Below are 16226 nucleotides of genomic sequence, written 5' to 3' on the forward strand. Positions count from 1 at the left end.
GCTGTTGAAATAACATTTCTAGATGTCCTAAGAGAAGACAGGACCAGAGAAAAGCAGCTATAGGAGTCACCCACAGAGAGGGTCTGGCCTGTGGCCTTGGGAGTGAGTGAGACTATTGAAGAAAGTGGAGCAGGGAGAGGGGAAGAGAGGGAGAGAACAAAGAGAAGGAGGGAGGGGGAAGAGAAGGAGAGGGAGAGTGAGAAAACAGCTATGATAGAAGAACTTAAGGGAAAACTCCATTTGGGCAGTTGGGGAGGAAACAGTCAAATAAGGGTCATCAAGGTAGAAGGAATATGAGAAGAATGAGTTTTCATGGAAATGAAGGAAAAGAATATTTGGAAAGGAGGATTGTCAAGAATGTGACAGAAAATCAGGAAGGATGAGGGTTGAGGAAAGGTCACTGGATTTGAAACAGGGAAGTCATTGATGATCTTGGACAGTGCACTGAAAATGAAAGTGTGCACAGAAACACGCGGTTGCAAAAGATAAGTGGGGAAGTGGGGATGAAGGAACACTCTGTTGTTCTGGAAAATGTGATGTTAAAAGGAAGGTTCAGTTCCAAAGAGCAGCAGGAGTTAAGGAGAGTGTATTTTTAGGCTGAACATGTCCTGAGCATTTTGAAGTACATGAGAAGGGACTAAAGGACAGGAGCAGCTTAATGATGTGAAGAGTCATGAATAATTGCTGGCTTGTGATCTGAGAGGTGTGGGTGTGAGTGGAATCCCCAGCACAGGCCCACCTCGGCCCTTGGCTACGAGGGTCCAGGCACAGGAGATGTTGGTCTGTGCCCGGAACGCGCCACGCCCTCTCCTGCCTCCAGGTCTGTACAACTGTCACCCTTTGCCCAGAATGTTCTTTGCACGATTTTCCTATGGCCAGCCTCCTTATCATTCCACACTCCTCAGAGCATCCTTCCCTGACCTCTTTACCTAAAGCCTATAAATACCACCTTACTTTGGCCCATTGTCTTCATAGCTCATCTCATTACCTGAAATCATGTTCCTTTATTTTCTATTTCCTCCCACCCACTAGAAAATAAGCTCTATTAACAGAACCTTGTCTATTTGTTCATTTCTGCATCACCATGCCTAGAAAAACCCGCACATGGTAAGTGCTCACCTGGGATATAGTGAGTGAATGCGCGACAGGAGGAATGACTTTCACCAAGGGGGAAAGGGAGAAGAGGATTGGTAAAGACACAGAGAAGTTCTCTGATAAGACTTGAGACCTTATAGCTAATGTCATCTGTGTTCTTAGGAAAGAATCACAGTAGCCTGCTTAAATGAGGAGTTTCAAGAGTAGCAAAGGCAGCCAGGCTTCCGGCTGAACGGATGTGGAATGCAGCAGAAAGGAAGAGGGTGTGAGGGAATTTGCTCGTACAGAATTGGAGTTTTGCAGGAGAGCAGGGAGCATGGGCAGTCTGAGTCTGGAAGAACGGAATGCTCCCAAATTGAAGTGAGGACACAAGAATACACAAAGATAGAAATGGGGCCTGAGCATCGTCATCTTAGCTGACACGGATAAAGGCACTTAGAAGGTGAACCAGAATGTAAGGACCTGTTGGCAAAGGGGGGAGCCTGGGACAAGGGAAGAGAACGTTAAATAGGCTAGTGTTTAGTGTGATGAGTTTGTTTTTTGTTGAATTGGTGGAATTTGCCAACTTCTAAGTTCATATGTTGAAATCCAAGTGCTGCTGGGCTCTTCCTATGAAGAGTAATTTGTATTTCCAACTGATTGATGTTTTTACTTAACTAGTAAAAGAAGTTTAACATTTCCAAATGCAGTGAAGACCTGAACTGTGAATTTCCTGAAAGCAGGAAATAATTTCTAAAGCACTGGGGTCATGCATGGTGCCTTGCCCAAAGTAGGCATTCATTAAATGGTGCATGAATAAAAGAATAACGATCAACTGAGAAATGCAGTATAAGCCCTGTGCATGATGATGTGAATAAATAAATTATTATCTGTTTATCCAAATTTGATTTCAACCTATTATAAATACTTTGGGTAGGGCAAGATACATCTTTATATTCAAATATTAATTTATATTATTTAAAAAATGTATTATAATTTCCTCCATATTACTTAATAAGTTAAACACATAGCATAAATCTTTTTTCAGACTTAGTTTTAACTTTTCTACACAAATTAATAAATATTTGAGTTCCTACTATAAAACTTTGAATTAACACTAATAAGCTGGTAATTCTGTTGCTAGTTGGTTGTGTCATTCTGCAAGTTACTTGAATTCTTCTCACTATATCTTATAAAAAGTTTAATGTTTCATTATGTTTAAGTAAATCTGAAAGTTCAAAATCCCATCAGAATTCAGAGGTTTAGAAATTAATTTTCTATCATTGAATATAAAATTGAGATTCAAAGAGGAGAGGACAGTAACACCAGAATAATAAATAATGTAAATGTAACATTCCATGTGGGTCTGGGTTGTTTCAGTAGCACTTACAATGTTAAGGTTATAAAAGAATTCCTAAATCCAGATCCTACCTGAGTTTCTGTCAGTAGCAATTTAGACCTAGATGATATCTTGAATGACTTTGAGTTAAGAGAAACATGAAATACCTCCACAAGGTCAAAATACTTGAAATAGAGACTCCAAGAAAGTAAATGATTGACACTTGCAAATGGAAAGCTTCTTTTTTAGCCTTTTAAAATTTTTTCAAACTGAATTGAAACAAAGCCCATAACATATGAACCTTTGAAAAATTAAAGAACATTACTAAGTGATGATAGTAGGTAATTTTTAGAAGATTGATTAAAACTTTGCTATTTAAATTTTTCCAAGCTATTCAGCTATTTGAAAAATAACCATTCTTAAAACAGAGGATAATTTAGAAGGTGTGGAAAATAGAGAGACATATAAAATTCTCTGCTACTGCCACCAACCAAATATAACCAATAATAATAATTAAATGTGTATGTAAAATAGCTATATTAACTTAGCTGATCCAGATCATACTAATTAAACAGTTCCATCTCTTCCTTTTTCAAAAGCCATGCTAAGAATATTCCAATGTCATTTGAAATTCTTTGAAAATATAGTTTTCATTGTTTCATGATACTCCATTTTGTGGATATGACATAATTTATTGTGTTATTCCTTTATTTTGGAACATTTAGATTTTTTAAAAAGCTATTAGTTGTGGAGATTAACACATTATAGATAAACTTTTATCAATGTTTTCAATTTTTTTCCCTTAGGTTAAAATTCCACTGGAATTAACAGGTCAATTACATTTCAGATAATCTGTACTAATTTATATTTATTCCAATAGAGTATCTATTTAGTCCTTATATTGTTAGTATTTTTTTTTAAGTTTTGGTACTTTTTGTGAAAAACAGTTGTTGTTTTAATTTGTTGTTTTAATTTGCATTTTTTAAGAGTGATAGATTGAACATTTACAATAGATTACTTGTTATTCGTATTTCATTTTCTAGGAATTGCCTGTTCATGTCCTTTGCCAGTTTCCCTTCTTTTAGGGTCCTGATGTTTCTCTTACCAGCTTATATAAATTCTTTTTATATGTAGGATGATAAAACCCTTATCTTTGTGGAAAATATTTTTGGTATTTGTGTTTTAATTTCAGGATACACAAATAATTTTATTTATATTTAGTCTAATCTGTCCATCTTTCTCTCTGTGAATTCTCCACTATAAATAGTTGTTTTAAGCTCCCTATTTTGATATTTATAAATATATCAACATATCAAACATTTTCTGCAAGGTACTGTAAGTAAAAAGCTCTTACAAATTTGACATAGCATTTACCAGCTTGGGTTCCTGGTCTGTAATTTTAAGTGGTATCTGAAGGATTATGCTGGAATTCTGCCAGCCTGAAGTCATTAAAAGGCTTTGAACAACAATTCAGCATCTTTTTCAAATTTAAGGAAAGCTCCACATGGCATAATTATTCAAAGCTAAGGTCATAGAAACTACTTAAACCTTTGAAATTTATAATTAAAGGATTAATATTAACTTATGAAGACATTGTCATTTTAGCTTAAAATGGATTTCTAATCTCAATTTTGTTCTTTTTACTTTGATCTTTTCCCTGAGTTTTTCCTTTGCTAAGAAAAGTGAAGTTTTATATCCTTAAATTTTAAATTAAATATTATCCTCAAATAGTTTAGATTTGTAAAAATTGATTGACAAACAGCATCCAGTATAATTTTTGTTTTCCACAAATGTCAATGAACTTAAAGTTGGCATTTTTCTCTGGGTGTATAAGCTACAGTCTGATGTAATGGATAATGGCACCTCCAAGCATGTGAATAAATTAATTTAAAGATTAAAAGAAAACCCAAATACCAACTTGGAAAACTTATGATGTGTACATAATTTCAATGTGATAAATTGTTCATTTATATTAAGATTTCAAATTGTAATTTGTCTATAAATGACCTCAATTGTAAACCTTTCTTGAATAATGAAAGGTATTATATAAAAGCTAAGACTTTTATTATCATTTTGACAAAATACACAAACAAAACCAAATCGAGTATTTTAGTTAAATGTGCTTACGTATCTGCTTACGTAACAAGGGAAATAGACGTTCGTTAGACTCTTCGTTTTTTACATCAGCTCCCAGCTCTTCCTACTTTACTTGGTTCTAATGTGAGGCACCTGTTTCACAGTGAGTCCACTAAATAAATACTGGAATAATGTCTGGGGCATTTGTTTATTAAACAAACAGAGTAGGGTATGTATCATTATTCATACTTGCATATTTACATTGTCAAAGGTCTACCATCCCTACCTGAGTAGGACTGCAAAGCTCAGTGTCAACGTGGAGTCATGGATATAGATGGAAATGGACTGCTCCCGGCTGAATGGCTTTTACAGTTTCCTAGAGAATCTTTTGCTCTTTCTCCCTCTGCCTCTTGCTGCATATTAAAGAGAAGTCCTATTTTCTAGCAATCTAGGAGAGGAAATCAACAGCTTAACTTCAAAGTCTAGTGTCCCTAGGCTAGAAAACTATGCTTCTCTTGGAGAAAATTAAAAGCAAGTATATTTTATATTAAGATTATTTGAAAATACAATCTAGAATTATAAATGAATCATTGTTTATATTTAAAGTGAACATTTAAAATTTATAAGATTAATCCTCTCTTGTCATTCTGTAGCCTAGTTTTTAATATTCTAATAAAACTATTAAAGAATGGGCATTCTGCATTCATCAGAAGTTGTTGGTTTTGTCTTTCTGGGTGCTCTTAGTGAAAAAATTTTTACTTAGAATAAACAAAAATCTTAGGTCAGTACAGTAAAAGATAGTGATTTAACTTGAGAAGTTGTTAAAAACATAACAGTTTATTTGCCATCTTCAAAGGTTGATATCTAAACTCAGAAAGTTGGGAGCAAGTGAAAAGAGCAAGTATTTGTGCCCTAAGTCTCATAGGGAAGATGTGTGTGTATGTGTGTGTGTGTGTGTGTGCGTGTGTGTTTATTCATTTTGAGTTTTTGAGAGTTTTGTTTGTTTCTTGATGAGTGTTTGTGTATGTGTGTGTATGTTTAAGATTAGTGCTGATAATTGTACAAACGTTTTTAAAAAATTATTTTTATGCATAATAATTATATATATTTATGGAATACATGTGATATTTTGATACATGCATACATGTAATGATCAAATCAGGACAATTATGATATCCAGTGCCTCAAACATTTATCATTTCTTTGTTTTGAGAACATTTCAAATCTTCTTTTCTAGCTCTTTAAAATATATAATAAATTATTGACTATAGTCACCCTACTGTTCTGTCACAAACTAGAACTTAATTCCATCTATCTAGCTGTATTTTTGTACCCTTTAATCAACTTCTCTTTATGTCCTCTCCCCACTACCCTTCTCAGCCTCTGGTAACCATCATTCTACTCTCTAATGAGAACAACTTTTTTAGCCCCCATATATGAGTGAGAATATGTGATATTTGCCTTTCTGGCTTATTTCACTTTTACATAATGACCTCCAGTTCTATCCATGTTGCCGCAAATGACAGAATTTCATTCTTTTTTATGGCTGAATGATATTCCATTGTGTGTATATATACTACATATTCTTAATTCATCTGATAATGGACACTTAGGTTGCTTCCGTATTTTGGCTATTGTGAATAGTTCTGCAGTAAACATGGGAGTGCAGATGTCTCTTTGATATACTGATTTCCTTTCTTTTGGATATATACCCAGCAGTGGGATTGCTGGATCATATGGTAGATCTATTTTTAGTTTTTTAAGAAACCTCCATACTGTGACTGTACAAATTTACAATCTTATCAGCATTGTACTAATGTTCCCCCTTTTCCACATCTTTGCCAGCATCTTTTTTTTTTTTTGGTCTTTTTAATAATATTCATTTTAACTTAGGTGAGATGATCTGTCATTATTGTTTTGATTTGTGTTTTCCTGATCATTAGTGATACTGAGCATTTTTTCATATGCCTGTTGGCCATTTTATATTTTCTTTTGAAAAATATCTATTCAAATCATTTGCTCATTTTTTACTTACATTATATGTTTTTGTGTTATTGAGTAGTTTGAGTTCCTTATATATTTTGAATATTAATCTCTTATCAGATAGATAGTTTGTAAATATTTTCTCTCATTCTGTAGGTTATCTCTTCACTCTGTTGATTGTTTTCTTTGCTGTGCAGAAGGTTTTAAGCTTCATAATCCCATTTATCTATTTTTGCTTTAGTTGTCTGTTCTATTTGAGTTCTTACCCCCCAAAAATCTTTGTCCAGACCAATGTCCCAGAGTGCTTCCCCAGTGTTTTCTTCTAGTAGTTTCGTAGTTTCAGGTCTTACATTTAAGTGTTTAATCCATTTTGATTTGATTTTTTTATATAGTAAGAGATAGAGGTCTAGTTTCATTCTTATGCATGTGGATATTCAGATTTCCCAGCACCATTTATTGAAAAGACTGTCCTTTCCTTGATGTATGTTCTTGATGCCTTTGTTGAAAATGAGTTGGCTGTAAATGCCTGGATTTATTCCTGGGTTTTCCATGCTGTTTTTGTTACTATAGTTTTGTAGTGTATTTTGACGTCTGGTAGTGTGATGCCTCCAGATTTGTTCTTTTTGCTCAGGATGGCTTTGGATATTCAGGGTCTTTTGTAGTTCCATACAAATTTTAGTATTTTTTTTCTATTTCTGTGGAGAATGTGTCTCCATGATCTGACTTAGGCTTTAAAAGATCATTCTAGCTGCATGAGAACAAAAGTGGGAAACCAATCAGAAGGCAACTTTGGTTTCCAGGTGAGAGAAGATGGTAGTCACTTAGACCAGAGTGGTAGCAGGAGAAGTGGTCAGATTCTGGATATATTTTAAAGTGAGAGCCAACAAGGCTTTCTCCTCTCTGTCTTTCCTTTTCTAAATTTGGATGGATTTGATATGGGGTGTGAAAGCAAGAAAGTAAACCATATGTAAATTTACACACAGGAAAACATGTAAAGAAATATACTAGTTCCTTTCTCTGTGGGATGGGATTGTATGTGCTTTTGAATTGTATTATTCTGTATTTTCTAAATGTACTCTATTATAAACACTTTCTCAGATGAATGGTACTATACAGAAGTCACCATCTAGTCATATTTTTACCATGTCCCTAAGCCCTAGGGCATCTTCAGCCTGCTTCCTCTCTTCTGCCCCTGGGAGACCAGAGTCACAAAGAAGAGGGTGTGCTGGCCCTTTAGCCCTGGCATCATGTCAGCTGACATCAGGAACGAACAGTGTAATTATGATGTCACTAGCTCCTCTTTACCCGTACCTGAGAGGTTGGGGGAGGTTCTCAAATACTCTCACCACTTGGGCCCAATCACCTTTCTGTAAGGGAAGGGAAGCTGTCCTCTCAGTAGCATCAAAGATAAGCAAAAGCTTTGCCCATTCTGAACCTGAACCAGGGGCTGTCATCATTGCTTCTGAGATCTTAATGGAGGCCAAAGGAGATGTGGTCTTCTCTGACTTTGGACTGCCCATCCCGCAAGGAAAACCAAGCCTTGGGACTGATAGGGATGAGAGAAGAAAATTATAATGCCCCTGAGAAAGAGCAGGCTGGAAGCTTGAGGCCCCTGAGAGACAGAGGACCATCTGGCCTCAAGGAGAACAAGGTAAGACTGAGATACCCTCTGTGTTCTGGAGATAGGGACCTTGCTAAAAATCAAATCTCCTTGCTGAACTGAACTAGGCTCTGGTAACATAAAAACAGACTCTCCCCTCAAGGAGATGAATTTTGGAAGAGTGGGGATGATGGAACAAGCTGTGATCACATTGAACTGAAATCAGGGCCATCACCTAGATCTACTGGACAGCATGACGCGGGAAACAACTCAGGGAGGTGTCTGGAGTCTGGGGAGTGGGGGCAAGTGGATTCAGGCAGAACTTTCTGGAAGAGGTAGATTGTGAGCTAATGGCATTTCCTCCCTTGCTTAAAAACTTACAAAGTTCTGTTGCCCAAAACAAAGTGAAATTGTCACAGCTTCTTAGCAGTCTGTCCAAGGATTTGCATAATCCCGTTTCTCCTTTCTACCTTTTCTTGTTTTTCTTTCTTATTTATTTGAATGAATTAAAGTTGGGGAAGAATATATGTCACATAAAATTTATCATTTTAACCATTTTTAATTGTACAGTTCAGTGGCATTGGGGGTACATTTAGATTGCTATGCAGCCATCACCCACCATCCATCTCCAGAACTTTTTTTGTCTTACAAAATTGAAACTATACCCATTAAACAGTAACTCCCATTACTCTCCCCCCACTAGCCCCTGGCAACCATCATTCTGCTTTCTGTTTCTATGTGTGTGACTATTCTAGGGTACCTGTTATGAGTGGAATCATATAGTAGTTTTCTTGTTGTGACTGGCTTATTTCACTTAGGATAATGTCTTCAGGGTTAATCTATGTTGTAGCATGTGTCAAAATTTCCTCTTTTTTTAAAGGTTGAATTATATTCCATTGTATGTGTATATCACATTTTGTTTATCTATTCACCTGTTGATGAGCACTTGGATTATTTCCACCATTTGGCTGTTATGAATACTGCCGCTGTGAATAAGGGTGTGCAAATATCTGTTCTATAATAGTTCCTGCTTTCAATTATTTTGAGTATATACCCACAAGTGGAACTGGTGGATATGATAATTCTATTTTTATTTTTTTGAGGAACTGTCATATGTTTTCCATAATGGCCGTACCATTTTATATGCCTACCAGCAGCGATGCAGAAGTCTTCTATTTTCTCTACATCATTGCCAACACTTTGTTTTATAATAGTTATCATAATGGATGTGAATTAGTATCTTCTTGTACTAATACCTTCCTTAACTGTCTCCCCCACCCCAAACACCATCTTTGCTGTGCTCACCCCAGACAACTCCCTTTTCCACAAATAGGCTGTGAATAGTCTCCCTTCATGGCTTCACACGTTGTTTCCTCTGCCTGGAAGACCTGGTAACTCATCATCCTCACTGAAAGATGTCACTTGTTTGCATCTTCCTCCTCTTCCTCACACCAGCTCAAAAGAAATCAGGCTCTTTCTTGTATTCTTCTCCTCTCTTTTTAAAACAAAAGTATAAGTGTATGCATATAAGTGTATACAGTTCTGTAAGTTCTGACAAACCATCACTAAATCAAGGTAAAGCACAGTTCCGTCACCTCAAATATTCCTCTAGACCCTTTGTCATCAGCCCCACTTCCTTTCTTGTGCCCCAGCTCCTGGAAACCACACATCTATTTTCTGTGACTATAGAGTTTCCTTTTTTGGAATGTCATATAAATGGACGATTCAGCATATAGCTTGTTGAGTCTGGCTTCTTTCCCTTAGCATAATGCATTTGAGATTCACCCTGTTGTTGTGTGTAGCAGTTACCCATTCCTTTTTATTGTTTCGTAATATTCCATTATATGAATGTACCAAAGTGTGTTTATCCATTCTCCAGCTGAGAAACATTTGGATTGTTAAACATTCATATAAAAGTTTTACGTGTATATAAATTTTAATTTCACTTGGATAAATAGCAAGGAGTGAGATTGCTGAATGGTATGTTAAATATGTTTTTAAAACCTTATTAGAAACTGCCAAACTGTTTTCCAAAGTAGCTGTATCATTTTGCATATCTACTGGCAATGCATGAGAGTTCCAGTTACGTTGCATCTTCGCCAGCCCTTTGTACTGATGAGTTTGTAATGTTATTTTAGCTGTCCTTGTCACATGTGTTTTTCTCCAATAATTAATAATTTTGAGCACCTGTTTGTGTGCATATTTCATCATCTAAATATGTTCCTTGGTGAAATATCTATTCAAATCTTTTTCTGATTTTTTTATTCAGTTGTTTATTTTTTAATTGTTGAATTTTGAGAGTTATTTATGTATTCTGGATACAAATTCTTTATAAGATATGTGATTTGCAAACATTTTATCCCAGTGAATGGCTTGACTTTTCATTTTTATTACAGTGTATTTCAAAGAGCAGAGGTTCTTACTTTTCCTGAAGTCCAGTTTATCAGTTTGTTCTTTTATAGATCGTGCTTTTTGTGTTGTATCTAAGAAATCTTTACCTAATCTAAGATCACAAAATTTTTCTCCTTTTTCTTCTAGAAGTTTTAGAGTTTTAGGTTTTATATTTAGGTCTGTGATCCATTTTGAGTTGATTTTTGAGAATGGTGCAAGGCATAGACTAAGACACAATTGTTTCAGCAATATTTGTTGAAATGACTATCCTTTCCTCATTGAATTACCTTTGTAGTTTTGTTGGAAATCGATTGACCATATATGTTTGATCTCCTAGTGGAGTGTCTAATTTTGTTCTATTCATCTATGTGTCTGTCCTTTTCCAATACCACCCTGTCTTGATTACTGTAGCTTTTATGGTCAGTCTTAGAGACAGATAGTGTGACTTGTTCAACCTAATCTTTTTCAAAATTGTTTGCTCAGTCAAGTGTTTTGCCTTTGCTTTTTTTAGAATCAGCATGATGAATTCTATACAAAATCCTGCTGGGATTTTTAAAGAAAATTGTGTTGAATCTATATCTTTGGAGAAAATTGAAATCTTAATGAAATTGAATGTTCTGATCCATGAACATGAAAGATATTGCCATTTATTAAGATTTTATTTAATTTCTGTCATAGGTGTTTCCAGTTTTCAGCATATTGATGTTGCACATATTTTGTTAAATTATATCTAATCATTTCATGTTTTTAACTTCAATTCTCAATTGTTCATTGCTAATATATAAAAGTATAAAAGATTTTTAGATATTGATCTTATACCATGTGACCTTTCTAACCTCACTTATTAGTTCTAGTCACCTTTTTTGGGTAGATTCTTGAGATTTTCTACATAGATAATCAGATAAATGCATGTTGCTTAATAGTTTTCCCTATGAGGGATTAATTTTATCTTAATTATGCCATGTATATCAATATATTTTATTTTTCACAGTGGTATATTTTATTAGTAGACTGATGAATTTGGAAAATGATTTCTCAAAACAAATCTAGGATATGAAGAACCAAATGAACCAGAGAAAATGCATGTATGATATAGGGAGGCAAGAGCATTAGTAAGATCCCAGTTAACAGTCAGCCCTCTGTATCTGTGGGTTCTGTGTCCTTGGATTCAACCAACCATGGATCAAAAATATTCAAAAATTGAAAAAACAATAAAAAATAAAAATATAACAATAAAAATAATACAAATAAAAACAATATTATAATGATTTACATTATATTAGGTATTATAGTAATCTGTAGATGATTTACAGTATACAGGAGGAGGTGCATAGGTTATATGCAAATACTACATCATTTTAAAGAAGGGACTTGTGCATCTATGCATTTTGGCATCCATAGGAATCTTGGAACCAGTCCCCCACAGATACCTAGGAATGACTCTACTTTGTTGTGTCCCATGACATACATATGATTTTTAAAAATGACAATAATATAAACAAGCATGGGACAGGAAAAGTGATAGGTATTTTTAAATGTATATTTTTAAGACACAAGCTATTTTTATCTTAACTCTCCATAATCATTCTTTTTAAAATTAAATGATATAACAGTATTTTAAAATAATATTGTTTATGTGTGTATTCTAAATATTCTATTGAATTGAGAGCCTTGACTACTTAAATGTTACAAAATTTTTGCAAATCACAATATAGAAGTCAGGCCCAATATATTTTCTTCTTTGCTATTAGGCCAAAATATATTTCTTCTCCACACATATTTAAAAATTTTTTAGAAAGCATTGTTTGGGATATCTGGCATTCTCAGTGAATTAATGACCTTTTAAAAGGTTTTTTAAAAGTAATATTAGTTTAATAGTTGAGAAGTTTAAGTATTCAAATCCATTTAACTTCCATGTTTTAAATTATATTCCCCTTAAAAATATTTTATTTGATATGGTTACACCACTAGAATATATTTTGAACTTTATATTCTCTCTATATATAAATAAGCCTGAGATAGATGCCAAAAAAGTTACTATTAATAATATACATATGTATACATATTTCCACAATTTAGTGTACAATGATCAATTTCAGTAATAACATAGCTTGTATCACTGCACTTATAGCTAAACACTAGTTACCCAGCCAGGTGTAGAGTACTGTACTACATTTTTGTGTTTTTCAGAATGTATTACAAATTATTGTCCACAAAATAAAAAAGAAGAGCTACATTTTTAAGTGTGTGCAGATGTGAATTTTGGCTACAGAACTGTTTTTAATATTCATCTATGGTATTTTCTTGGCAAAGAAAATGGACATTTGTTCCCACTGCATGACTTTAACAGATCAGTAGACATCCTAGGAATACTCTAAGGAAGCAACTTTGGGTCATGGAAAATATCTCATAAAACATCAGTATCTTTGAATCTAATCTGTGACAGTTGCTTATTAATATGAATAAGCAATATTAGTATGTTATACATTTCATATGAATATTGAATAAGCAACATTAGTATGTTATACATTTCACATTAATATTGAATGAGGTATTTTAACAAATTTTTAAAGATTTAGAATTTAGGCATATATCTATAAATTATTTTAATTCTAATATTCTAATTCTAATAATTATGGTGTTTATTCAACTCCAACTACTTTATTAAATTGAAGGAAGTGTCATACATTTTAGAGACTTCTTAAGAACAAGAAATTATCAAAATTGCCATACTTAGATCATAACTAGTGGTCCATTTAGTCTTATACTTGATGTCTAATTTCACAGAGAAGCTGTAAATGAATGGTGTGAACTTCAAAATCTCTAGTTTCCTTAATAATTTATGAGTGAATGAGTCAATATATATTTAACAAGCATTTATTGTATACTTAGCTCAGTACTGGAGATGATCACAAAAAGATATGTAACTTTGTCACTGTTTTCTGGGAGCTTTTCTTATTGTAGTGATAATGAGAAATATAAGTAAAAAATAAATATACAATCATGCATAGTAAAATTCTATTAAATACATTAGAGAATAATGCTGGGAAACTCAAGAAGGTCTGTAGCAATCAGAGGATGTTTTATGGAAAAGATGGGCCTTGAAGTGCAATATTTGAATTGGCGCTGGATATGAAGAATTTTCTGAGGCAGTTAAAGACAAAAAATGGGAAGCTATGAGCTTACAACAAATTGGGAGAATGTCAGACAGTAATCGTTTATGAAAATTCACTTATTCTAAAAAAGATTGAAGGTGACTTTTTAAACTTTTTATTTTTATACTTTTTATTTACACCTACTGAAAAGTTGCAAAAATGGCACATAGAATTTCCATACATCCTTCACCCAGCTTCCCCTAATGCTAACATTTTCCATAGTAAATTACCAAAACCAGGAAATTAGCATTGGTACAATACTATTGAGTAACTACAAATCTTATTTTAATTTCACCAGTGTGTCCACTAATGTTCTAGGACCCAAGCCAGGATCTCACATGCCTTTAGTTGTCATATCTCTTTAGTTTCCTTCAGTCTGTGACAGTTCCTTTATCTTTCTTCATCTTTCATGACTTTGACATTTTCAAAGAGGACTAGCTAGTTATTTTGTAGAATGTTTCTCACTTTGAGTTTTTAAAATTTGTTCATGATTAGATTGAGGTTATTCATTTTTTGCAAGAATACAGAAGTGATATTGTGCCTTTCTCAAGTGCATTATATCAAGGGATACTTGGTTATTACTGGTGAGGTTAAAATTGATAACTTGGTTAAGGTGGTATCCATCAGGTTTCTGTGCTATAAAGTTATTCATTTTCTGTTTGTAAGATGTAAAATATCTTGGGAGACATACCTTGAGACTATGCGAGTATTCTTAGACTTTTGCCCACTAATTTTACTGTCCATTGGTGAATCTTGCCTGATACAATTATCTCATTTTTTTGCTCCCAGTGACTTTGAAATTTTGTTATTTTCTGGCTTTAAGTTATTCCAAGGGTGTGAGGTTTCATTTTGTTTTCATTTTTATTGTTTCATATCATTAGGGGAGAAAATATTGGAAATCAAAGGTGACTTTTTAAAGGCAAGGTTCTTTTAAAGTAGGGAATCAGATCTAAGGGAAAAGAAAAGAAAAAATAAGGTGAAGCTAGAGATAAGGTTTGTGAAAACACAATGCATGCTGAGGGTTTTATACCACCTGCTGAGGAACCTCAATTTGACTCTACATTTTCCAGTAGCAAATGTAAAAAGAGCATCAAAATTAAAACAAGATGCACTGCAATAAACTTTTAAAAGTCATCAGTTCAAATTCTTTGAATTGAAATCTTTAGAGAAAAATTTACACAAAGAGGACATGTGTAATGTGGTTAATTAACATCTTCAACAACATCCTCATGGAACATAATTTTTTTTCTTAGAAGGGAGACATAATAGGTATTGTTTTGACTTTAATTTTTCTAAAAATAGAATGACTATTAGAGTGAGACGTAATGTATTAGAAGTCAATCTGACCTCCAGAAGTTCTTTTTAAGAACTCACAAACTTATAAGGTTTGAGAAATTATTTTGGGGTTAAATAAATTGATGAGCAGATAGTATTTGCTTTAACAAAAATTAAATTCCTGCTATTTGAATGCTACTATTGCTAAATAACCGAAACCTTGTTATAGTAGTATTTTCTCTGGAGTAGAAATCATTTAGTCTCAAATATCTAAAAGGAATTAAATAGGGATGTCCCCAAATAACCTTGTTACATGATAGTTCCATAATATTAACCTTGAGAAGAAAGTTCTAACAAAATTAAGATTTGCCAAGCATTTATCTTATTTTTTATAATTCTTGAGAGATTTTTTGCTTCAGGTTTTGCTTCTGATGATAATTATATCCACTGGAACTGAATACTGAGAAAGGAAGTTAGAGGAATGATAAAGAAAAGAAAGAAGTATCAAATGTTACTTAGGTTATCTTTCATTAATTTTCTATTTCTAAAGAGCTAAAAATTTTTAAGATTTTCATATCTTAAAATATATGACTTTGATATTTTGCAGTGAGGGCTTTGCTATTTTTAACAAAAAGTTTTGAAAAACCTTTTTTGCAATATTTAAATGAATGGCTGCCTACCTGAGGTATGCAAATTAAATATTTTAATATTTGTACATTTAGAGCCACTTCTAGTGAAGGAAAAAGAAATGTGTAATTATTTTTCATTGTGTATCACATTGATACCTGACTTTCTAAATTACTTTGTAAATTGCCACATCACCAGTTTAATTAAGTTAAACTTCATATTCAAGTTGTTGGTTGAGTACCAACAATGTGAGCTAGGCAACGTGTTCAGTACTGAAAATAGAAGAAAGAAAGGTGAAGCTATAGATAAGGTTTGTGAAAACACAGCATGCTTAGGGTTTTATACCACCTGCTGAGGAACCTCAATTTGACTCTACATTTTCCAGTAGCAAATGTAAAAAGGGAATCAAAATTAAAACAAGATGCACTGCAATAAACTTTTAAAAGTCATCAGTTCAAATTCTTGAAATCATCATTGATTAGGACCTAAAGGATCAAAATGTATTTTAGCATAAATTTTTTAAAATTATAAATTAGTTTATTTCCCATGAAATATAGCCAAGAATAAAATAGCCCCAATATAGTACAGGTCAAATTAAATAAAGAACTCACTCAGGGTATGTGAACTACATTTGGCAGGGTATGTAGAATTTCCATGTTATCTCATTTATTAGGTTATAAGCTGAAAATAAAGAACTATAAAAGTT

General features: G+C 33.4%; 1 protein-coding gene across 6 annotated transcripts in view; it reads left to right on the forward strand.

The window, feature by feature from the left end:
• CEP112 (centrosomal protein 112) overlaps positions 1-16226 on the forward strand; it is a 359225-nt gene that overhangs the window by 207185 nt on the left and 135814 nt on the right. The window contains exon 1 of one of the 6 annotated variants that reach the window (XM_045526960.1): positions 7962-8123. The exons of the other annotated variants lie outside the window; for them this stretch is intronic. Coding sequence (XP_045382916.1) covers positions 7962-8123 — 162 coding nt within the window. Of the gene's footprint in view, positions 1-7961; positions 8124-16226 lie in introns of those variants that run through there. 6 annotated transcript variants of the gene reach the window in all.

This window comes from Lemur catta, chromosome 15, assembly GCF_020740605.2.
Source record: "Lemur catta isolate mLemCat1 chromosome 15, mLemCat1.pri, whole genome shotgun sequence".
NCBI lineage: Eukaryota > Metazoa > Chordata > Mammalia > Primates > Lemuridae > Lemur > Lemur catta.